At 42.1% G+C, this 26,467-nt stretch overlaps 1 protein-coding gene across 2 annotated transcripts; it reads right to left on the bottom strand.

The window, feature by feature from the left end:
• Positions 1–10,713: 10,713 nt before the first annotated feature.
• LOC108415318 (GTPase IMAP family member 8-like) lies at positions 10,714–25,673 on the bottom strand. Of its 2 annotated transcripts, none has more exons than XM_017688344.2 (8): positions 25,603–25,673; positions 15,825–16,499; positions 13,449–14,219; positions 13,285–13,365; positions 12,986–13,126; positions 12,747–12,818; positions 12,482–12,622; positions 10,714–11,673 (listed from the first exon to the last, which is right to left on the bottom strand). In XM_017688344.2, exons 1-8 carry the CDS (start codon positions 25,655–25,657, stop codon positions 11,552–11,554), a joined length of 2,058 nt encoding a protein of 685 aa, XP_017543833.2. In that variant the 5' UTR covers positions 25,658–25,673; the 3' UTR covers positions 10,714–11,551. The 2 variants fall into 2 exon arrangements, with proteins under 2 accessions (XP_017543833.2, XP_017543834.2); XM_017688345.2 differs by having other exon boundaries at positions 12,747–12,815.
• Positions 25,674–26,467: the final 794 nt, after the last annotated feature.

Below are 26,467 nucleotides of genomic sequence, written 5' to 3'. Positions count from 1 at the left end.
TAAAATTCTGTCTGAACCGACTGTAGCCCACAAAATTCTGACTGAACCGATTGTAGCCCACAAAATTCTGTCTGAACCGACTGTAGCCCACAAAATTCTGACTGACCCGACTGTAGCCCACAAAATTCTGACTGACCCGACTGTAGCCCACAAAATTCTGTCTGAACCGACGGTAGCCCACACAATTCTGTCTGAACCGACTGTAGCCCACAAAATTCTGTCTGAACTGACTGTAGCCCACAAAATTCTGACTGAACTGACTGTAGCCCCTAAAATTCTGTCTGGAATGACTGTAGCCACAAAATTCTGTCTGAACCGACGGTAGCCCACACAATTCTGTCTGAACCGACTGTAGCCCACAAAATTCTGTCTGAACTGACTGTAGCCCACAAAATTCTGTCTGAACCGACTGTAGCCCACAAAATTCTGACTGAACCGACTGTAGCCCCTAAAATTCTGTCTGAACTGACTGTAGCCACAAAATTCTGTCTGAACTGACTGTAGCCCACAAAATTCTGACTGAACCGACTGTAGCCCCTAAAATTCTGTCTCAACCGAATGTAGCCCACAAAATTCTGTCTGAACCGACTGTAGCCCCACAACATTCTGTCTGAACCGACTGTAGCCCACAAAAATCTGTCTGAACTGACTGTAGCCCACAAAATTCTGACTGACCCGACTGTAGCCCACACAATTCTGTCTGAACCGACTGTAGCCCACAAAATTCTGTCTGAACTGACTGTAGCCCACAAAATTCTGTCTGAACCGACTGTAGCCCCACAACATTCTGTCTGAACCGACTGTAGCCCACAAAAATCTGTCTGAACTGACTGTAGCCCACAAAATTCTGACTGACCCGACTGTAGCCCACACAATTCTGTCTGAACCGACTGTAGCCCACAAAATTCTGTCTGAACTGACTGTAGCCCACAACATTCTGTCTGAACCGACTGTAGCCCACAAAAATCTGTCTGAACTGACTGTAGCCCACAAAATTCTGACTGACCCGACTGTAGCCCACACAATTCTGTCTGAACCGACTGTAGCCCACAAAATTCTGTCTGAACTGACTGTAGCCCACAAAATTCTGTCTGAACCGACTGTAGCCCACAAAATTCTGTCTGAACTGACTGTAGCCTGACAAAATTCTGTCTGAACCGACTGTAGCCCACAAAATTCTGTCTGAACCGACTGTAGCCCACACAATTCTGTCTGAACTGACTGTAGCCCACAAAATTCTGTCTGAACCGACTGCAGCCCACAAAATTCTGTCTGAACCGACTGTAGCCCACAAAATTCTGACTGAACCGACTGTAGCCCACAAAATTCTGTCTGAACAGACTGTAGCCTGACAAAATTCTGTCTGAACCGACTATAGCCCACAAAATTCTGACTGAACCGACTGTAGCCCCTAAAATTCTGTCTGAAACGACTGTAGCCACAAAATTCTGTCTGAACAGACTGTAGCCCACAAAATTCTGACTGAACCGACTGTAGCCCCTAAAATTCTGTCTCAACCGAATGTAGCCCCTAAAATTCTGTCTGAACCGACTGTAGCCCACAAAATTCTGTCTGAACCGACTGTAGCCCACAAAATTCTGACTGAACCGACTGTACCCCACAAAATTCTGTCTGAACCGACTGTAGCCCACAAAATTCTGTCTGAACCGAATGTAGCCCCTAAAATTCTGTCTGAACCGACTGTAGCCCACAAAATTCTGACTGAACCGACTGTAGCCCACAAAATTCTGTCTGAACCGACTGTAGCCCACAAAATTCTGACTGACCCGACTGTAGCCCACAAAATTCTGACTGAACCGACTGTAGCCCACAAAATTCTGTCTGAACAGACTGTAGCCTGACAAAATTCTGTCTGAACCGACTGTAGCCCACACAATTCTGTCTGAACCAACTGTAGCCCACACAATTCTGTCTGAACCGACTGTAGCCCACAAAATTCTGTCTGAACCGACTGCAGCCCACAAAATTCTGACTGAACCGACTGTAGCCCACAAAATTCTGTCTGAACAGACTGTAGCCTGACAAACTTCTGTCTGAACCGACTGTAGCCCACAGAATTCTGACTGAACCGACTGTAGCCCCTAAAATTCTGTCTGAACCGACTGTAGCCACAAAATTCTGTCTGAACCGACTGTAGCCCACAAAATTCTGACTGAACCGACTGTAGCCCCTAAAATTCTGTCTCAACCGAATATAGCCCCTAAAATTCTGTCTGAACCGACTGTAGCCCACAAAATTCAGTCTGAACCGACTGTAGCCCACAAAATTCTGACTGAACCGACTGTACCCCACAAAATTCTGTCTGAACCGACTGTAGCCCACAAAATTCTGTCTGAACCGAATGTAGCCCCTAAAATTCTGTCTGAACCGACTGTAGCCCACAAAATTCTGACTGAACCGACTGTAGCCCACAAAATTCTGTCTGAACCGACTGTAGCCCACAAAATTCTGACTGACCCGACTGTAGCCCACAAAATTCTGACTGACCCGACTGTAGCCCACAAAATTCTGTCTGAACCGACGGTAGCCCACACAATTCTGTCTGAACCGACTGTAGCCCACAAAATTCTGTCTGAACTGACTGTAGCCCACAAAATTCTGACTGAACTGACTGTAGCCCCTAAAATTCTGTCTGGAATGACTGTAGCCACAAAATTCTGTCTGAACCGACGGTAGCCCACACAATTCTGTCTGAACCGACTGTAGCCCACAAAATTCTGTCTGAACTGACTGTAGCCCACAAAATTCTGTCTGAACCGACTGTAGCCCACAAAATTCTGACTGAACCGACTGTAGCCCCTAAAATTCTGTCTGAACTGACTGTAGCCACAAAATTCTGTCTGAACTGACTGTAGCCCACAAAATTCTGACTGAACCGACTGTAGCCCCTAAAATTCTGTCTCAACCGAATGTAGCCCACAAAATTCTGTCTGAACCGACTGTAGCCCCACAACATTCTGTCTGAACCGACTGTAGCCCACAAAAATCTGTCTGAACTGACTGTAGCCCACAAAATTCTGACTGACCCGACTGTAGCCCACAAAATTCTGACTGACCCGACTGTAGCCCACAAAATTCTGTCTGAACCGACTGTAGCCCACAAAATTCTGACTGAACCGACTGTAGCCCCTAAAATTCTGTCTGAACTGACTGTAGCCCACAAAATTCTGTCTGAAACTAATGTAGCCCCTAAAATTCTGACTGAACCGACTGTAGCCCACAAAATTCTGTCTGAACCGACTGTAGCCCACAAAATTCTGTCTGAACCAAATGTAGCCCCTAAAATTCTGTCTGAACCGACTGTAGCCCACAAAAATCTGTCTGAACCGACTGTAGCCCACAAAATTCTGTCTGAACCCACTGTAGCCACAAAATTCTGTCTGAACCGACTGTAGCCCACACAATTCTGACTGACCCGACTGTAGCCCACAAAATTCTGTCTGAACCGACTGTAGCCCACAAAATTCTGTCTGAACTGACTGCAAAAAACACCAAGAAAGAATATCCAAAAAAATCTGAATTAATAGTTTGATTGTCAATAAGAGTGCTAATAAGTTTCAGGTCCATTCAATTTTGAATACAGTTACTTTGTGTGAATAAAGAGTTTTCAGTTTTCTTGAATATTTCCTACAGTTCTTTCTTGTTTTCTATGCTGTGGGAAGTATTTGTTTGCCATTATTTCCAGAGAAAATGGCTCATGAAGTCATAAACATCAGGTATTATGAGTTTCCAGCAAGATGCTCTTAAGATCTAACTTGCAGCATATTAGATTACATGCCAATTTTAACATTAATTTTATAGCACTTTTATCACTATCTCTTATGTGAAGTTCCCTATTTAGCACTTTGAACAGTCAAATACACAAGCTTCTGTTCTGTGATATTCCACAGTCATGTTTTCTTATTTAATAATGACTGTCTAAGTGTCTTAGTGGAAATACGACGCACTCTGTTTCTTTCATATAAATGACTTTTCCACTGACTTGTTCTCCTCAGTGATATGATAGTGTACAGGCTGTTCCTAATCAGGAACAAGACTGTAGTCACTGGAGTCTTTAATATCAGCACTTTATCAGTCAGTGCAGTACAGTGTGCTGTGATAAGAGAACCAGCTATTAGAGGCTCAAGTGGGAGTTTACTGTAATGCTGTACCGAGTCACTCATTCAAAAACTCATTGTGATCATTTACTGTCGGCTCCAGAAATGTCCACAGTGTTTACATTAGAGCCTTTTTAGTGCTGATCTTCAGGTTTTAGGGTTTGAAATAACACAATCATTCACAAGAACCTGGAAAGAACCATGTTTAGGAGAGACGTGGATTTGTTGACAAGAAACCAACCCACATGTTCCAAATTAGTCACTCCACACCAGCTCACCAGATCACAATTCAGAGATGGAACAATTCATGCCGACATGAAAAAGATGCTCTCCAGAGAATGAACATGATACAGGAATTTAAAACCAGCTGAATGAAAGTGAAATATTATTCATAGTGTTATATTTATTAATATTTCTGTTTTTATATATTTAAATAGTTCAGCTCAGTTTTCCAGTAAACTCAATATTTAAGATGTAATTCAAAACCTAATAAGGTGAATATTAAACTTGACCTAAAAAAATTGATGGAGCAGTTTTTGCTTGAACGTTTCCTGTGACGTGACCGTCGAGCTGAGAACACACAGAATCAACATTCAGTACCAAATTCACAGCATTGAAATGACGTGTCTAATGTTTGTTCTCCTGGTCATTTCACACTGACCACTGTAAACATTCTCTTACCCATCAGCAGGTAGAGATCGGTTGGCTGATCTGGAGGAAATCTGATGATCAAGCTGTCCATGTCACAGTGAAACAGCAAGCGATCATCAGCAGGTCCTTTCTCCTCAAATCCTACAGAGGAACATCAGTGAAACATCAAAAGAACATGAGAGGAATGTCAGATAATCTCAGAGGAACATCAGAGGAACATCAAAAGAATCATACGTAAACTGGAATCATTCATAATCTGGAATCATTCATTAGGTGGAATCTCAGAGTGACATCAGAGGAATGTCAGATAATCTCAGAGTGACATCAGAGGAACATCTAAAGAACATGAGAGGAACGTCAGATAATCTCAGAATGACATCAGAGGAACATCTAAAGAACATGAGAGGAATGTCAGATAATCTCAGAGGAACATCAAAAGAACATGAGAGGAACATCAGATAATCTCAGTGACATCAGAGGAACATCAGATAATCTCAGAATGACATCAGAGGAACATCAAAAGAATCATACATAAACTGGAACCATTCATAAACTGGAATCATTCATTAGGTGGAACATCAGATAATCTCAGAGTGACATCAGAGGAACATCAGATAATCTCAGAGTGGCATCAGAGGAACATCAAAAGAATATGAAAGAGGAACATCAGATAATCTCAGAGTGACATCAGAGGAACATCAAAAAACATGAGACGAACGTCAGATAATCTCAGAGTGACATCAGAGGAACATCTAAAGAACATGAGAGGAACATCAGATAATCTCAGAGTGACATCAGAGGAACATCTAAAGAACATGAGAGGAACGTCAGATAATCTCAGAGTGACATCAGGGGAACATCTAAAGAACATGAGAGGAACGTCAGATAATCTCAGAGTGACATCAGAGTAACATCAAAAGAACATGAGAGGAACGTCAGATAATCGCAGAGTGACATCAGAGGAACATCTAAAGAATCATAAAGTGGAATCATTCATAAAGTGGAATCATTCATAAACTGGAATAATTCATAACCTGGAATCATTCATAAACTGTAATCATAAACTGCAATCATTCATAAGCTGGAATCATAAATAGGATGGAATCATCCATAAGCTGCAATTATTCATAACCTGCAATCATTCATAAGCTGGAATCATAAATAAGCTGCAATCATTCATAAGCTGGAATCATACGCTGGAATCATTCATAAGCTGGAATCATACGCTGGAATCATTCATAAGCTGGAATCATAAATAAGATGGAATCATTCATAAGCTGGAATCATACGCTGGAATCATTTATAAGCTGGAATCATTCATAAACTGGAATCATTCATAAGCTGGAATCATTTATAAGCTGGAATCATTCATAAGCTGGAATCATTTATAAGATGGAATCATTCATAAACTGGAATCATAAATAAGATGGAATCATTCATAAGCTGGAATCATAAGCTGGAATCATTCATAAGCTGGAATCATAAGCTGGAATCATTCATAAGCTGGAATAATTTATAAGATGGAATCATACGCTGGAATCATTCATAAAGTGGAATCATTCATAAACTGGAATAATTCATAACCTGGAATCATTCATAAGCTGTAATCATAAACTACAATCATTCATAAGCTGGAATCATAAATAAGATGGAGTCATTCATAAGCTGGAATCATACGCTGGAATCATTTATAAGCTGGAATCATTCATAAACTGGAATCATTCATAAGCTGGAATCATTTATAAGCTGGAATCATTCATAAGCTGGAATCATTTATAAGATGGAATCATTCATAAACTGGAATCATAAATAAGATGGAATCATTCATAAGCTGGAATCATAAGCTGGAATCATTCATAAGCTGGAATCATAAGCTGGAATCATTCATAAGCTGGAATAATTTATAAGATGGAATCATACGCTGGAATCATTCATAAAGTGGAATCATTCATAAACTGGAATAATTCATAACCTGGAATCATTCATAAGCTGTAATCATAAACTACAATCATTCATAAGCTGGAATCATAAATAAGATGGAATCATACGCTGGAATCATTCATAAGCTGGAATCATTCATAAGATGGAATCATAAATAAGATGGAATCATTCATAAGCTGGAATCATTCATAAGATGGAATCATTCATAAGATGGAATCATAAGATGGAATCATTCATAAGCTGGAATCATTCATAAGCTGGAATCATAAATAAGCTGGAATCATTCATAAGCTGGAATCATACATAAACTGGAATCATAAATAAGATGGAATCATTCATAAGCTGGAATCATAAATAAGATGGAATCATTCATAAGCTGGCATCATTCATAAGCTGGAATCATAAATAAGCTGGAATCATTCATAAGCTGGAATCATTCATAAGCTGGAATCATAAATAAGATGGAATCATTCATAAGATGGAATCATAAATAAGCTGGAATCATTTACAAGCTGGAATCATAAACTGGAATCATAAATAAGCTGGAATCATAAACTGGAATCATTTCTAAGCTGGAATGATAAGCTGGAATCATTCATAAGCTGGAGAGGGTAAGAGCGGAGGTTGGTTCTCTTCCTCACACAGTCTCACCTAAGCTGAGCTGTCCGCTGTCCTCGCCCTGACTCCATCTGCCGCGCGCGCGTCCAGCAGGTCCGGTGTGTCTCTCCAAGCTCAGCTGCGCCAACAGCGCAAAGTACACCGCGCGCAAAAACATCTCCAAATCCCGCTCGCGTGGCCCACACGCCCTCGCCTCGCGCTTTTATATGAAAGAGAGGAGGGCGCGAGAGCGTGTTCGTGATCACGTGACACGTTGTCTAGCGCTGGCCAGCCGGACACGGTGCGCTGGAACAAGCCGTGCGTCATTACGCACAGATTACGCGTGTCACGCACGGCAGGGAAATTAACAAAATGCCAAAAAAAAAAAAAAAACAGTTCTGGAACTTTCTCAAAGGAAAAGGAATTGCAATGAATTCAGGGATTTCACCACCTACAGTCCAGAACAAGGAAAACACTGCCAATGGTCCTTATTAATGTTGGAGAACAGGCGCTTCAACAGCAGGTCTTTACAGAGAACAGAAATGGCCAGCGCAGTGCAACCCAACACCACATTACTGTGGATGCCGCATTATTAAAAGGATCCTAGAATCCAAACAAATACCTGCGCTTAAAGAAAAGGACTGAAAACCACCACCGAATGATCTTTGACCCTTCAGATTGCAGAGCGATAAAAACAGACGTGCTTCTGTAATGAATATCATCCACGTCAGTAAACACAGTGCATTTGCAAATGCATGTAGAGGTTCCACTACTACAAAAAGTGGAAGCCAAATATCAACAACGTCTAGAAACGCTGTCAACTTCTCTGGGCCCAAGCTCAACTGAAATGCACTGATGCTCTGTGGAAACGTGTACTGTCATCTAGAGAGTTAACCTCTCAGATTGTTTATGGAACTAATGGACGTCTGGACCAAAGAAGAAAAAGACCAGCCAGAGTGTTACCAGCGTAAAGTTCAAAATCCAGCATCTGTCTTGGTGGGGGGGTGGGGCTTTGGGGGGGTTTTAGTGGGTAACTTTCACATTGGTGAAAGCATCATTAATGTGAAGTTGGAACGAGGCTTATTTTACAATGGTTTATACTTCATTCAGGAGGAGCAGCGTCAGTTTATTGCTGGCAGTTGGGCAACTGAGGCATAGCGAGACTTAGAGGAAACTGCCAGAAAAACCATGTGTGAGGCTAGACTGTGGCCAAATACAGACGCACTGTCTTCTTCAGTAACGCTGAATGTTACAGTATGTATATAAAACACTATAGTTAAATAAACTAAAGCAAATTCTTTGAAACATTAAATATTTTGTCTGTGCGCTGTTTCCAATTGAATACAGGTCAAAAAGGACATGCAGATCATTGCTGTCTGTTTATACTCACATTGTTTTTTAGCTGGATTGGCACATCTGTACCTGATGAATAACAATTCAGAACATTGAATTGCTATTAACTGAACACATGGTCAATAATTTAACATTGAAACTTTAATGAGGCTTTAATATACGTTCATCTTATTTCTGTACGTTTATGTGCTGAAGTATTATTAATGCTGGACGTGCTGGAACTCCGTGTTTGTGTTAGGCCTGAAGTTACAGGATATGATCTCAGTGGAGTTTAACCGCTCCTTTAACAACATGGTGCTGAGTAAAGTGTGAAGGTTCAGTTCTACTTTTGATAGTCATTTATTTCCTCTTGTATTATTATTGGTTATTTAATCATTCATTTTATTTTATTCCAATGACACTCAAGTCTATCCGTTTTAAAATGAAGTTTTCATTTCATTTGTGTGTGTTGGGGCAGGGGGTTATTAAGGTGTTGAGGGTCCATTCTGGTTATGGTGTTATGCTTGAGATTGTCATTTTTCTTGCATCCAAAAACGATTGTTCACTAAAAGTTATCCTTGTACTCTTTACTTAGAGCTGCTCCTTCTGTAACAAGAGAGACATAAAAACAACCATCCCAGATAAACGTTCTTTAAGACCGTCACAAACTCACAGTCTGTTCTGATAACAGATGTAAACAAAACCTCCAGACCTCGAACCGAACATATGCATCATTGTACTGAGCTGGTTCAAGCTGATAACCAATCTCTGATGTAACTCTAAACCTTCATTATGATCATTTTATTCAAAATAATGATTATACATTCCATTTTGTCTCTACTAAAACAATCAGAACTCTACCTAAACTTTACCAAGTGATTGAGTCGTGACAGTTTCAGTAGAGGAGGCAGTGGATAGGGCAAGGTGGAGGCAGATGATCCGCTGTGGCGACCCCAAAAGGGAGCAGCCAAAAGAAGAAGAAGAAGTTCCTGACCAGCAAACTCAGCTTTGAGCAGCTGTTCACACAGAATTCCTCATATTTTACAGTAAAACACTAAAAAGTGCTGAACTGCAGAAAATATAGCGATTCTTAATGTTCCTCACTGACTTTCAGACTTTGGGACGCATTTACTTCAGAACACTGGGATCTAACTGCTCACCATGTGGCCATGAGGGATGGGGATGCAGCCCCACTTCCTGTAATTATAATACAACTTCATTCTGGATGTTCATTTTGTGGATATGAGTTTTATTAGTATGTAATTGTGGATATTAACTCTAATAGAAAGGAATTCGGGAGCTTTTTCATTAGAAATTCATTCTGGAAGTTAATTTTATTAGAAAGTTAATCTGGGTGTTCGTTTTAAAAGAAACTCATTTTGTAGGTTAATTTATTAGAACGTCATTCTGGATATCAGTTTTATTAGAACTTCATTCTGGACATATACTTTATTAGAAAGTGGTGCTACAGGTTAATTGTATGAGAACTTTATCTTGGCTGTTAATTTTATTTAAAAAGTGGTTCTGGATGTTAATTTTATTTAAAAAGTGGTTCTGGATGTTTATTTCATATGAGCTTCATTCTGGACACTGATTTTGATAGAACTTCATTCTAGATATTCATTTTATCAGAACTTGCATCTGGATATTCATTTTATTAGACCTTCATTCTGGACATTAATTATATCAGAACATCACTCTAAATATTTATCAGAATTTTAGTCTGCATATTCAATTTTATTAGAATGTCAAGCTCAATTTTGTGAGAACTTCATTCTGAATTAAATGATTTTAATGTATAGCAATTATATACATATATACCTATAGGTTAATTTGTTATTTTGATGTACAAAGTTAGTAATATTTAAGTCCTGAAATAAAAAAGGAGTCAGTTCCAGTGTATTTTGACCATGATAAGTGCTGTACTGTAACAGACTTCGGCGAAGGCTGACTGATAAAACTGGATACTAACTAATCAGCTCTGTCAAATGTGTCAGAAAATCACACAGTAGCTGCTACGATGATTGAAGCTGGTGAACTATGGAGCACACAATAAAGACAATGGACAAAATGGTTCAGCACAGTTTGTTTATTTATACATTTATGAAAGTTTGAGATATTAAGCCCATAATTTAAATCCACATTAAACACTCGGGCAGTAAAAAGCGAGCCTGCAGCTGTAGCCCCAGTATCCAAACCCTAGGCAGCTGGACAGACAGCATATGCCATAAGTCATATGTCTGCCTGTACAAATCAGAGCCCACCAATCACCTGGTGGTGCCATTCAGTCCCATAACTCCACCCCTGCTTTAACCCCTGGACTCACTGGACACTTGTGAGCTTTTGGAGTTTTACACAGCAGCCTTATTTAAAACTAGGCGAGAGAGTAGAAGTGGTTAGTAGACAGTAGCTTCGCCCTCTGCTGGCCAAAACAAGCACAGCGTGAGACGTCTGCCCATCTGCTCTGCTGTAGGTCTAAGGTTTCTGGAGAAAACCCGGAAAAGCACAATAGGTCCCCTTTAATCCATTCATGGTGAAGGGATACATGAAGGGTGTTGTGAGGCAAAATAAGCCCCAAAAAAAGCAGATTTTTCAGATTGTCAGTTTTAGCATAAATATTCCACATAAAACTCAGAAGAATCGTGTAGGTTCAGTGGTAATTTTACATGGTGAATAAACTGGTTATATTTGTGCTGAGTCATGCTGACCCCTGTAAACAAATCTGACAGCACTGTAAGGAAATGTGACTCTTGACAGAGAATCACTCTGAATGACTGTTTATGTCTCAAAGTCTAAATCAATCAGAAAATTGGAATTCCCCTTTAAATTACAGAAACACAGTACAGCAGGATTGATTACACGTTTCGTTATGGTAGTCGTGATTAATCTGGTCAAAAAAGGTCCCCGAAACGTCAGTTGTGTGACTGAACACTGCTTGAAGCCGACGAATATCCTTCAGAGTACTTCTGTAACCACTGCGAGACTTTGGTTTGGGCTCTTTCTTTGTCATCGTCAGTTGGATCAGACTGGATCTCTGTGGAAAACAGGAAGAGCAGAGAGGTCAGTACACGGATACAAACTGAACAACTAGCTGTCGGTCCCATTTCTATCATCTATCGTCTAAAAGTGTCCTTGTGATTAAATCCATAGTTTGAGTTCATTATAATCAGTGTGAAAAATCCCGACACTCCCCCCATCTGCGCTCTTCCTCACAGTATCTGAGACCTTCCGCGTCTCCTCTTCTGTAGAGCCTCTGTTCTAGTGCGGTTCTGCGCTCTTCCTCACAGTAACTGAGATCTTCCTCGTCTCCTCTTCTGTAGAGCCTCTGTTCTAGTGCGGTTCTGCGCTCTTCCTCACAGTAACTGAGACCTTCCTCGTCTCCTCTTCTGTAGAGTCTCTGTTCTAGTGCGGTTCTGCGCTCTTCCTCACAGTAACTGAGATCTTCCTCATCTCCTCTCTGGTCTTCAGTGTGAGGAATGAGGAACAGTCACTCTTCACTCCAATCTATTGGGAAACTGGGCGAGTTTTCCGATTTTCAGATCTGCTGCAGCTCATTGGAAAGTGTTTCAGAGGAATCCGGGCAGTTACAGTTTCTAGACTATGAAGGACCAACTGGGTGAACCAGTCTGCTACAGCGCCACCCTGAGGCAGAGCAGTGCTGCATATCAAAGACAGAATCTCAGAGTTCTGTGGTGAAAAAGTTTGAACAACTAACTTCAATTTGTATTTGAGTGTCTATTTTTCCCTAAAGGACAGCATAATGTCATCAGTTTATTTTCAGGGACCCACACCAGAACACCAAACTTTATTTAGTAATTTACAGTTGAAGATTTGTTGCTCACCCCATGCCTGATTGCTCAATATATCCAGAAATCTCCCCATCAGTGTCTCTTCTCGTCTGCTCCAGTCTCGATCAAGCATCTCTTTAATCTGATCCTTCAGTGTCAGGCTGCTTTCAGCCTCATCCTGAACCGTTCCTACATCTGCATGTAGACACAGAGACGTCATTATCTTGTAAAACAGATTTGAACACAACACAATTCTGAAAATTCTTGGACAATTAGCAAAACTTCACAATACAGCAAAGAGATGAACTGAATTACTCACTGCAGGACTCTGTTTGAGTCACTTCCTCATCAACGCTGTCCCCTGTCTCAGTGTTTAAACACGTTTCGCCTACTGCAAATAATATGTAGTTATTTCTGTTGTAAGAGCATAAAACCATAACAGGTGGCTGGTTTCCATCATCTAATCATCTAACTACCATCTAAAACTGCTTGTGGTCAAATCCACAGCTTAAGAGTTTGTTTCATTACTGTGTTTACAGGTGAAGACCTGTTGCTCACCATGTCTGAGCTCGCTCAACATTTCCAGAAATCTTCCCATCACTGCCTCTTCTCGTCTGCTCCACTCCCGATCAAGCATCTCTTTAATGTGATCCTTGAGTTTCAGGCTGCTTTTAGCCTCATCCTGAACTGCTCCTACATCTGAATGAAGACACAGGGTCACAGTGACATCAGCGCTAGACTATGATGTTCTTGTACAATATAAAACAGACCTGAACACAGTGCAATTCAGACAATTTTTGGACAGTGCAATTGGTAAAGGTTTACAATACAGCAAACAGGTGGACTGATTTACTCACAGCAGAACTCTGTTGCCTCTGTTTGAGACACTTTCTCATCAGTGTGGTCTTCTGTCTCTGTGTTTAATCTCGTCTCACTCACTGGAGAAAATGTGTAACGTTATTACTATTATAACAGGTTAAAAACAGTGGAAGGCTTATACAAATATCATAAGGAGACTCACGGTCAAGAGGGAAATCCATACTTCCCCTTTGTGCCTTTATGTCCTTCATCACCTTTGAAACCCTTTTCCAAAGCTCCTTGTCCCTTCTTCTCCATTCCTCATCCACGAATTGGACAATATCCTGTAGGTTATATTCATCAGTAGTCTCTATTTGTGCATGTTCTTCTTGCTTTGTCTGAATTCCACCAGTCGTGTCAGTATTCGGTTGGAATGAACTGTTTTGAGCCATCATCTGATCAATCTTCTGGAGCAGCTCCGTAACCTGAACACGATTCTCTCTCTCCTCATTGTTGAAGATGTGATATCTGTTCTCACATTTCTCGACCACCCACTGCAGAGCTTCACCTTCACTCTCAATGTGCTGCTCTATGGTCACGTCTCCAAGTATGTCACCTGATGTGAAAAGTAAAATGGTGTGTTTCCACACCTGCTCTCCAAGTAAGCTCATATTCTCTTCAATGACTTTTCTCTGTTCCTCGTGGAATGATGTATCTGCAGGAATCACTAGAAGTATGCAATGCGGGGGGGTGAGAGTCTGACATACACCATTAAAAATTCCAGACTTTATCCATGCTGGCGTGTACTGAGCAGGAAAGTACTTAAACCAGCTGGGTGTATCGAGCACAGTTACTGATCTTCCATCCACTTCCCCATGTCCACTTTGACATTTAAGAGTACTTTGATCAGTAACAAACACTTTTTTGTTAAGGATGGTATTTCCAGCTGAACTCTTCCCAGCAACCACCCAACCCAGCAACGCAATTCTCAGCTCTGAGGAAAAAAGTACAACATTTTACAGAGAACAATAAAATATAACTCATATACTCATAAACAGGAAAAGGTCAGCTCCATAATGGTTCCATTCTTGATAATGAAATCCATTCTTGACCTTCTTAGATTGGGGCCTTGCTGTGGCAGAAAGGCTTGTATAGACTAGGGATCATCAGAAGTATGTTATCTGGAGTTGTATGCTCCTGGCAGGGTCTACAAAGCTAGAATGTGTGGAGTCAAGACGCAGACTATAATGATCCAAAATCCCCTATGAATAATGGGCATTATATGTTGTGTACCTTGGTATATGGTAGAGGGTTACCAGGACTTACCCCATGAGCCAGGCCTGGGGTAGCGTTCCTCAACAAACGCCTGGTGGCTTGGCAGCTCATGTAACCCACCTGGGCTCAGCCTGAAAAGGCAAAGTAGGGGGACCATGTCGGCCCACTGCCCACATAGTTCAGCATGGGGGACTGGCGCCATCTACACAGAGGGAGATGGCGGGGGGATGGTGGGGGTTTGGGGGGTTCTTGGTGGCATGGACTACTGCAGTGGAAACTAGCTTTTGGCACGTGAAATGTAACCTCACTAGGGGGAAGGAGTTAGAGCTTGTATCAACTAAACATTCTAAACAAACCTTCTTTTAGCAAGTGCATGGGGCTCTGAAAAGGGCCCCAGTTACAGAACCCATAGTCATGCTGGGAGACTTCAATGACTGGGAAACCAGGACAGAGTGATTGGGAAGAATGGCCTGCCCAATCTAAACCTGAATGCTGAATTGTTATTGGCTTTCTGACTGAACACAAGTGTGTTCATAAGTGTATTTGGTACCAGAGCTCCTTGGGCCAAAGTTCACTAATCACCATCTGGTAGGGAGTTGGATCAGATGGCAGGGTAGACTGGTGGAATCACTGAGGTAGTTGGCAAGCTCTGGGGGTTGATTTTCACCCTTGCATAGGTTGTTAACTGTGCATAGGAGTTTGCCAACTCAGTCTACATGTGCTTCGTGGACTTGGAGAAGGCTTATGGCCATTTTCCCTAAATGTTCTGGGGGAGGTCCTCCGGTTCTTGCTGGAGAACTGCATCTGGCAAGCTTGCTTAAAGTGGTTATGCCTTAGAAAATGTTATGCCTTGTCTTCACTTCTATTTGTGATATTCATGGACAGGATGCCAAAGCACAGATGAGGTCAGGAGAGCATTTTGTGATTGGACCTTCTAGCAGGGCAATCATCTGAAAAATGTATTCAAATTCTAACTAAATCTAAATCCAACTGAAAATTGCTTCCCATTTTAAAATCTTGGTCTTGCTGTCTTCAACTCTCTTACCAAGTGTGTCTGTAATGAATGTCATGAAAAAATGTCCTTGTAGTTAATTAACTCTGAAAATAAGACACTAACTGTTTTGTAGTTTTGCTGTGCATTTAGTATTCTCAAGCGTTACAGGAGAAAACAGTTATGTTGGCAAAAGAAGGTTGCACAAATTGGCAAGCTGTAACTTAAAGATGAAATTCACTTTAATTAAAGGTTTGCTTTTTTCATGTTTCAGAGATTTTTTCATGATCTTTTTCACCCATCTTTAAAGGGTGCCAGCTGACTATACCTTACCCTCTTTGTCAAGTCGTTCTTGTTGTTTTCTCTTTCTGGACTCTGCTCTGGTCATCACAGTTGTCTTCCACTCTGCAGCCTCCTCCAGTATCTTTGTCTCAATTTGGAAATGAGCACCATCATTTATTTGCACCATGCCCTCAATCTTCTCCAGCAGCTGTTTCACCTGAGATGTATTGTCTAAGACTGTACTGTCAAAGACATGATATCTGTTGCCACATCTCTCTATCAGCCACTTTAGAGCTTCTCCCTCTTTTTCAATGTGCTCCTCAATAGTTCTGTTCCCCAGAGAGCGGCTTCTAGTGAACAGCACAAGAGTCTGTGTCCAGATCTGGTCACCGAGGAGTGCAAGGTGGTCCACTGCAGCTGTCCTGTGCTTCTCTGTGAATGGAATGTCGATCTCGATGACCAATAGGATCGCGTGGGGTCCTGGCTTGCAAAAAGAAACTCCTTGAACAAGCTCCTTTTTCAGAAAGTTTGCAGTGTCGCTCAATGGAAAATGTTTCCACCAGCCTGGAGTGTCAACCAACGTCAGCTTTCTTCCACACACATTTCCCTGTACCTTCTCACACTGAGCAGTCCTCTTCTTTGTCAGCAGGAAACCCTTTCCAAATACGGCATTAATCAGCGTGGTCTTCCCGGCAAACTTCCCCCCGAACACCACAGCTCTGAGCTCTACAAAACAGAGAACAGACAGTCGAGAAGAGTATTTGTACAAGACGTTACATTTCTTTGTCTAATATGTGCTGTGCTATAATGGAAATTCGATAAATATCCAAAGCTGCATACGTCACAATTCTAAATCACAAACCAGCGAAGTACGGATCCAGCACCCAAGAGATTTCACAGAGACTGGAAATATCAAATATTAAATGATTTTCTCATGATTACAAAAGTATGCATTGTATTTTGGTGCTATTTATTAAATTTATACACAATATTTTGCTTTTTAAAGAATGTCAAAAAAGTTTATTGTACATTTTCCCACAAATGTTCAGCTCAAACCAGTTCCCTTTCAGAGAATACGTTTCCTGGCTTCAACCTCAGTAATTCAACATTAACAATGGCTCATTTGAAAAGCTTTATTACCACCTGCTAAATGTAGTTTACATATTAAATGTGTCACAATTATCCCAGAATCATTAATGTGACAATCGACTTATAGCATAAGACGTTTAAATAAAATAAAAATAGGGCATGGGGACGTCTGTCTTGGATCAAATCAGATCAAATCAAATTTATTTGTAGCGCTTTGTACAATGGATGTTGTCACAAAGCAGCTTCACAGAATTCCAGAAAAGACAGAGTTTTAACAAGAATGTAAAAAATGTAAAACCCCCCCGGTTGGCAAGCCAGGGGCAACAGTGGCGAGGAAAAACTCCCTCAGAGCTGAGGAAGAAACCTTGGGAGGAACCAGGCTCACCAGGGGGGACCCATCCTCTGGTCAGACTACCTACAGAGTTATTACACTACTAATATTAATAGCAGTGATATTGGTATTAGGAATAGCTGGGAGTCTATGAGAATATCAGTGTAGGGTGGGCAGCTAGTCCAGGGCAGGTGGTGGTAGCTGGGGCGTGGGCAGCTGGTCTGAAGCAGGTAGCAGGAGAGCTCGACATGTGGGCGGTCGTATAGTCGGAAAAAAGGCAGGGAGAGGGAATTACACTAACTACACCACTATATACCCACTACACTACACCAACCGCTATATACCCACTACACTACACCAACCGTTATATACCCACTACACTACACCAACCGCTATATACCCACTACACTACACCAACCGTTATATACCCACTACACTACACCAACCGCTATATACCCACTACACTACACCAACCGTTATATACCCACTACACTACACCAACCACTATATACCCACTACACTACACCAACCGCTATATACCCACTACACTACACCAACCGCTATATACCCACTACACTACACCAACCGTTATATACCCACTACACTACACCAACCGCTATATACCCACTACACTACACCAACCGCTATATACCCACTGCACTACAAACCCTCTACACTAACCAACCACTATATACCCACTACACTATACAGCCACTACACCAACCGCTATATACCCACTACACTATACCAACCGCTATATACCCACTACACTATACCAACCGCTATATACCCACTACACTACACCAACCGCTATATACCCACTACACTACACCAACTGCTATATACCCACTACACTATACCAACCGCTATATACCCACTACACTACACCAACCACTATATACGCACTACACTACACCAACCGCTATATACCCACTACACTATCCAACCACTATATACCCACTACACTATACCTACCATCTTCTTCTGTGCCAACACCACAATCCTATAGTCACATTCATGTGTACACAGTGGGCAGGTTCAGTAGGGGGCAGGGCATTAGGTGGAGTAAAATGTGGTTAAGCAGGTTTGAGTAGAATGTGGTTTTTCCTCACAGCAACGTTCTGATAACTGACAGACGTTTTTCAAGTCACCGTAATGTTTTCTGACTCGTCACTGTGTTTCTGACGGCTGGCTTGTGTAAAAATCACTTTGATTCACACTTATTTTAGGTCACTCTCTCAGAGGCTGTGACAGAACACTAGCCAGACTGAAGTCCAGCCTCCGATTACAGGGTTACAGCTGACAGAACTGACCTGAATCAGGAATCTGTATCAGAGATCTGAGGGCTGCTTGTGTATAAAGTGATTGATGCCTGTTGTGAACACCTGCTTGGTACACTAACTGTCTGCTTCATCAGGGGTCACGACCCAAATGTTAAGAAGATCCATCAATCCAACCTGGGAGCCTTGACACTTCATGGTCATTTTATTGAACACCTGGTGGAGATTTACAAGCAGAGAAACCCGTCTCCTTCTCCGCCCGGTAGTGGGACAGATTTGGAGATATGCTGGCTGGGTGTGTAAACATCTGAGGCTCAGAGCGGTTCACTGTACAACGGACCATCCTTGCAGATCAAACAGAACCTCTAACGCACCTGTAAAGTGTTCAGTTACTGTCTACATTAATAAAACGATTCACATGTTAACCAGACATGCAGAGATTCAGTGCTGCTGATGAACTAGATCACAAAAAAGGCCCTGGTGAGCCTGGTTCCTCCCAAGGTTTCTTCCTCAGTTCTGAGGGAGTTTTTCCTTGCCACTGTTGCCCCTGGCTTGCCCACTGGGGGGTTTCTGTACATTCTTACAGTACTGTTGAAACAGCTCCAGGCAGGAGGCTCTGAGCCTCAAACAGGGTTCCTGTTTCATTAAAGGGGTCATTCTACAGGAAGGTCCACTGTCCTGTCTCTCCATACTAGTCACTGGTGTTACTGATAATAAAGGAAACACCAGAGACGTTTTTAATGATCAATGCATTTTACAGAACATCAAACCACACGCTGTCAATCAGGAAACATCCACTAAAATGGAATTTAATCCATTTGAGTTCTGTTTTTTCAGTGACCTCAGAATAAAGTCGGTCACACCAGTGACGTCAGCTAGAAGCTTCATATGAGATCATGAGCTGAATGAGAAGATCTCTGAGAACTGAGGGACACAGAGGGCTCACCTCAAAATATGACCTCAGCCTTCACGCACGACTGTGGGGACGAGCGCTTCCGCGGTGCTTGCTACATACCCACTACACTACACCAACCGCTATACACCCACTACACTACACCATCCGCTATATACCCACTACACTACACCATCCGCTATATACCCACTACACTACACCAACCGCTATATACCCTCTACACTACACCAACCGCTATATACCCTCTACACTACACCATCCGCTATATACCCACTACACTACACCAACCGCTATATACCCACTACACTACACCAACCGCTACATACCCACTATGCTACACCATCCGCTATATACCCACTATACTACACCAACCGCTATATACCCACTACACTATAACACCCACTACACTACACCAACCGCTATATACCCACTGCACTATACACCCACTACACTAACCAACCACTATATACCCACTACACTACACCAACCACTATATACCCACTACACTACACCAACCGCTATATACCCACTACACTACACCAACCGCTATATACCCAGTACACTACACCAACCGCTATATACCCACTACACTACACCAAACGTTATATACCCACTACACTACACCAACCACTATATACCCACTACACTACATCACCCACTATATACCCACTACACTATACCAACCACTATATACCCACAACACTATAACACCCACTACACTACACCAACCGCTATATAACCACTACACTACACCAACCGCTATATACCCACTACACTATACCAACCGCTACATACCCACTACACTATACCAACCGCTACATACCCACTACACCAACCACTATATACCCACTACACTATATCACCCACTATATACCCACTACACTATACCAACCACTATATACCCACTACACTATACCAACCACTATATACCCACTACACTATACCAACCACTATATACCCACTACACTATACCAACCACTATATACCCACTACACTACATCACCCACTATATACCCGCTACACTACACCAACCACTATATACCCACTACACTACACCAACCACTATATACCCACTACACTATATCACCCACTATATACCCACTACACTATATCACCCACTATATACCCACTACACTATACCAACCACTATATACCCACTACACTCTACCAACCACTAAATACCCACTACACTATATCACCCACTATATACCCACTACACTATACCAACCACTATATACCCACTACACAAACCGCTATATACCCACTACACTACACTCACCACTATATACCCACTACACTACACCAACCGCTATATACCCACAACACTATACCAACCGCTATATACCCACTACACCAACCGCTACATACCCACTACACTACACCAACCGCTACATACCCACTACACTACACCAACCGCTATATACCCACTACACTATAACACCCACTACACTACACCAACCACTATATACCCACTACACTATACCAACCACTACACTATACCAACCACTATATACCCACAACACAAACCGCTATATACCCACTACACTACACCAACCACTACATACCCACTACACTATACCAACCGCTACATACCCACTACACCAACCACTATATACCCACTACACTATATCACCCACTATATACCCACTACACTACACCAACCGCTATATACCCACTACACTACACCAACCGCTATATACCCACTACACTATACCAACCACTATATACCCACTACACTATACCAACCGCTACATACCCACTACACCAACCGCTATATACCCACTACACTACACCAACCGCTATATAACCACTACACTATACCAACCGCTACATACCCACTACACCAACCGCTATATACCCACTACACTACACCAACCGCTATATACCCACTACACTACACCAACCGCTATATACCCACTACACTATACCAACCACTATATACCCACAACACTATAACACCCACTACACTACACCAACCGCTATATAACCACTACACTATACCAACCGCTATATACCCACTACACAAACCGCTATATACCGACTACACTACACCAACCGCTATATACCCACTACACTATACCAACCGCTACATACCCACTACACTATACCAACCGCTACATAGCAACTACACCAACCGCTATATACCCACTACACTATACCAACCACTATATACCCACTACACTACACCAACCACTATATACCCACTACACTACACCAACCACTATATACCCACTACACTACACCAACCACTATATACCCACTACACTACACCAACCACTATATACCCACTACACTACACCAACCACTATATACCCACTACACTACACCAACCGCTATATACCCACTACACTATAACACCCACTACACTACACCAACCACTATATACCCACTACACTATATCACCCACTATATACCCACTACACTATACCAACCACTACACTATACCAACCACTATATACCCACAACACTATAACACCCACTACACTACACCAACCGCTATATAACCACTACACTATACCAACCGCTATATACCCACTACACAAACCGCTATATACCCACTACACTACACCAACCACTACATACCCACTACACTATACCAACCGCTACATACCCACTACACCAACCACTATATACCCACTACACTATATCACCCACTATATACCCACTACACTATACCAACCACTATATACCCACTACACTATACCAACCACTATATACCCACTACACTATACCAACCACTATATACCCACTACACTACACCAACCACTATATACCCACTACACTATATCACCCACTATATACCCACTACACTATACCAACCACTATATACCCACTACACTATACCAACCACTATATACCCACTACACTACACCAACCACTACATACCCACTACACTATACCAACCGCTACATACCCACTACACCAACCACTATATACCCACTACACTATATCACCCACTATATACCCACTACACTACACCAACCGCTATATACCCACTACACTACACCAACCGCTATATACCCACTACACTACACCAACCACTATATACCCACTACACTATACCAACCGCTACATACCCACTACACCAACCGCTATATACCCACTACACTACACCAACCGCTATATACCCACTACACTACACCAACCGCTATATACCCACTACACTATACCAACCACTATATACCCACAACACTATAACACCCACTACACTACACCAACCGCTATATAACCACTACACTATACCAACCGCTATATACCCACTACACAAACCGCTATATACCGACTACACTACACCAACCGCTATATACCCACTACACTATACCAACCGCTACATACCCACTACACTATACCAACCGCTACATAGCAACTACACCAACCGCTATATACCCACTACACTATACCAACCACTATATACCCACTACACTACACCAACCACTATATACCCACTACACTACACCAACCACTATATACCCACTACACTACACCAACCACTATATACCCACTACACTACACCAACCACTATATACCCACTACACTACACCAACCGCTATATAACCACTACACTATACCAACCACTATATACCCACTACACTACACCAACCGCTATATACCCACTACACTACACCAACCGCTATATACCCACTACACTGTATCACCCACTATATACCCACTCCACCGCTATATACCCACTACACCAACCGCTACATACCCACTACACTACACCAACCGCTACATACCCACTACACTACACCAACCGCTACATACCCACTACACTACACCAACCGCTACATACCCACTACACTACACCAACCGCTACATACCCACTACACTACACCAACCGCTACATACCCACTACACTACACCAACCGCTATATACCCACTACACTATAACACCCACTACACTACACCAACCACTATATACCCACTACACTATATCACCCACTATATACCCACTACACTATACCAACCACTACACTATACCAACCACTATATACCCACAACACTATAACACCCACTACACTACACCAACCGCTATATAACCACTACACTATACCAACCGCTATATACCCACTACACAAACCGCTATATACCCACTACACTACACCAACCACTACATACCCACTACACTATACCAACCGCTACATACCCACTACACCAACCACTATATACCCACTACACTATATCACCCACTATATACCCACTACACTATACCAACCACTATATACCCACTACACTATACCAACCACTATATACCCACTACACTATACCAACCACTATATACCCACTACACTACACCAACCACTATATACCCACTACACTATATCACCCACTATATACCCACTACACTATACCAACCACTATATACCCACTACACTATACCAACCACTATATACCCACTACACTCTACCAACCACTAAATACCCACTACACTATATAACCCACTATATACCCACTACACTATACCAACCACTATATACTCACTACACTATACCAACCACTATATACCCACTACACTACACCAACCGCTATATACCCATTACACAAACCGCTATATACCCACTAAACTACACCAACCGCTACATACCCACTACACTACACCAACCGCTACATACCCACTACACTACACCATTCGCTATATACCCACTACACTACACCAACCGCTTTATACCCACTACACTATAACACCCACTACACTACACCAACCGCTATATACCCACTACACTACACCAACCGCTATATACCCACTACACTATAACACCCACTACACTACACCAACCGCTATATAACCACTACACTATACCAACCGCTATATACCCACTACACCAACCGCTATATACCCACTACACTATACCAACTACTATATACCCACTACACTACACCTACCACTATATACCCACTACACTATACCAACCACTATATACCCACTACACTATACCAACTGCTATATACCCACTACACTATACCAACCACTATATACCCACTACACTATACCAACCACTATATACCCACTACATTATACCAACCACTATATACCCACTACACTATACCTACCATCTTCTTCTGTGCCAACACCACAATCCTATAGTCACATTCATGTGTACACAGTGGGCAGGTTCAGTAGGGGGCAGGGCATTAGTTGGAGTAAAATGTGGTTAAGCAGGTTTGGGTAGAATGTGGTTTTTCCTCACAGCAACGTTCTGATAACTGACAGACGTTTTTCAAGTCACCGTAAAGTTTTCTGACTCGTCACTGTGTTTCTGACGGCTGGCTTGTGTAAAAATCACTTTGATTCACACTTATTTTAGGTCACTCTCTCAGAGGCTGTGACAGAACACTAGCCAGGCTGAAGTCCAGCCTCCGATTACAGGGTTACAGCTGACAGAACTGACCTGAATCAGGAATCTGTATCAGAGATCTGAGGGCTGCTTGTGTATAAAGTGATTGATGCCTGTTGTGAACACCTGCTTGGTACACTAACTGTCTGCTTCATCAGGGGTCACGACCCAAATGTTAAGAAGATCCATCAATCCAACCTGGGAGCCTTGACACTTCATGGTCATTTTATTGAACACCTGGTGGAGATTTACAAGCAGAGAAACCCGTCTCCTTCTCCGCCCGGTAGTGGGACAGATTTGGAGATATGCTGGCTGGGTGTGTAAACATCTGAGGCTCAGAGCGGTTCACTGTACAACGGACCATCCTGGCAGATCAAACAGAACCTCTAACGCACCTGTAAAGTGTTCAGTTACTGTCTACATTAATAAAACGATTCACATGTTAACCAGACATGCAGAGATTCAGTGCTGCTGATGAACTAGATCACAAAAAACAAACTAATTAGGAAACACTAAGACAAAGAACGTCAATGCTTCTTCAGCAATGCTGTTTTTAAAGTCCACGGAGTTAATAAAACAGCCAGTTCACAGTGAGATCAATATGAGTTCTGAGCAGATTTGACTTTTTACAGAGATTTCAGGCTCTCTCCTCATATGTATACTTCATGCAGCAACAAGTAAATTAACCAATGTCATTTAACCTAAATAAATACTTGAATGAACGATTCTTTCAGTCAAACTCTTCTTTTTTTTTTTTTTTTGGTTGGTCTTATGAGCCACTTTTACAGCGTAACCCTGATCAGTCGAGGTGCGGCAGCTCTAACGCCACTCTGCTGATTTTACTCCACATTGGAAACCGAACGATGGGATCTTTACTCACCCATCGGGAGACGGAGAGAGTCTGCTCCGCTCTCAGACCCCTGATCCAGACTCATTCTGCTCCCGGGCTCCTCAGAGGTCAGAAGACGACGCTGAAGTCACAAAGTGTTCACTTTTATTTTCGCTTCTAGCTCACAGGTGCTCTACCTGCCCTAACCGGTCTCGTCAGATCTGCCTGAAACGACCTAATGTGGTAACAAGCAACTCGGCCGGTTTTATTCAGCCTGGAACACGATGCTGCATGAACAACTGATGTCCATCTGAAGTTCATCTATATGAGCCTCAAACAGGGTTCCTGTTCCATTAAAGGGTCATTCTACAGGAAGGTCCACTGTCCTGTCTCTCCATACTAGTCACTGGTGTTACTGATAATAAAGGAAACACCAGAGACGTTTTTAATGATCAATGCATTTTACAGAACATCAAACCACACGCTGTCAATCAGGGAACGTCCACTAAAATGGAATTTAATCCATTTGAGTTGTTTTTTCAGTGACCTCAGAATAAAGTCGGTCACACCAGTGACGTCAGCTAGAAGCTTCATATGAGATCATGAGCTGAATGAGATCTCTGAGAACCGAGAGACACAGAGGGCTCACCTCAAAATATGACCTCAGCCTTCATGCACGACTGTGGGGACGAGCGCTTCCGCGGTGCTTGGAGTTCTAGATAATTGATTTAAAAACCATTACTGCTAAATTGGTGGATCAAGAAGGTGTAATTATTAAAATAACTTGTTTTAATTTATAAATAAATAGCAACCCTAACACGTGTCACACAGCTGTAAACAGTGGGGACCCCTAAAATGACCTGTGTGTGTTCTTGTAGGTGTAAAACAGAGATAATTCTAACGAGTCTGACACACT

This window comes from Pygocentrus nattereri, chromosome 11, assembly GCF_015220715.1.
Source record: "Pygocentrus nattereri isolate fPygNat1 chromosome 11, fPygNat1.pri, whole genome shotgun sequence".
Lineage (NCBI taxonomy): Eukaryota > Metazoa > Chordata > Actinopteri > Characiformes > Serrasalmidae > Pygocentrus > Pygocentrus nattereri.
The sequence above is the reverse complement of the archived record's forward strand: the minus strand, read 5'-3'. Positions and strand labels throughout refer to the sequence as shown.

Bases quoted from the DNA above. Each gene is read 5' to 3' on its own strand.
- LOC108415318 (XM_017688344.2), bottom strand. From the start codon at position 25,657: ATGAGTCTGGATCAGGGGTCTGAGAGCGGAGCAGACTCTCTCCGTCTC. The intron at 16,500-25,602 runs GTGAGTAAAGAT...TCTGTTTTGTAG, and splicing joins CTCTCTCCGTCTCCCGATGG to AGCTCAGAGCTGTGGTGTTC. The intron at 12,623-12,746 runs GTGAGTAATTCA...GTCTACATGCAG, and splicing joins GACTCAAACAGAGTCCTGCA to ATGTAGGAACGGTTCAGGAT.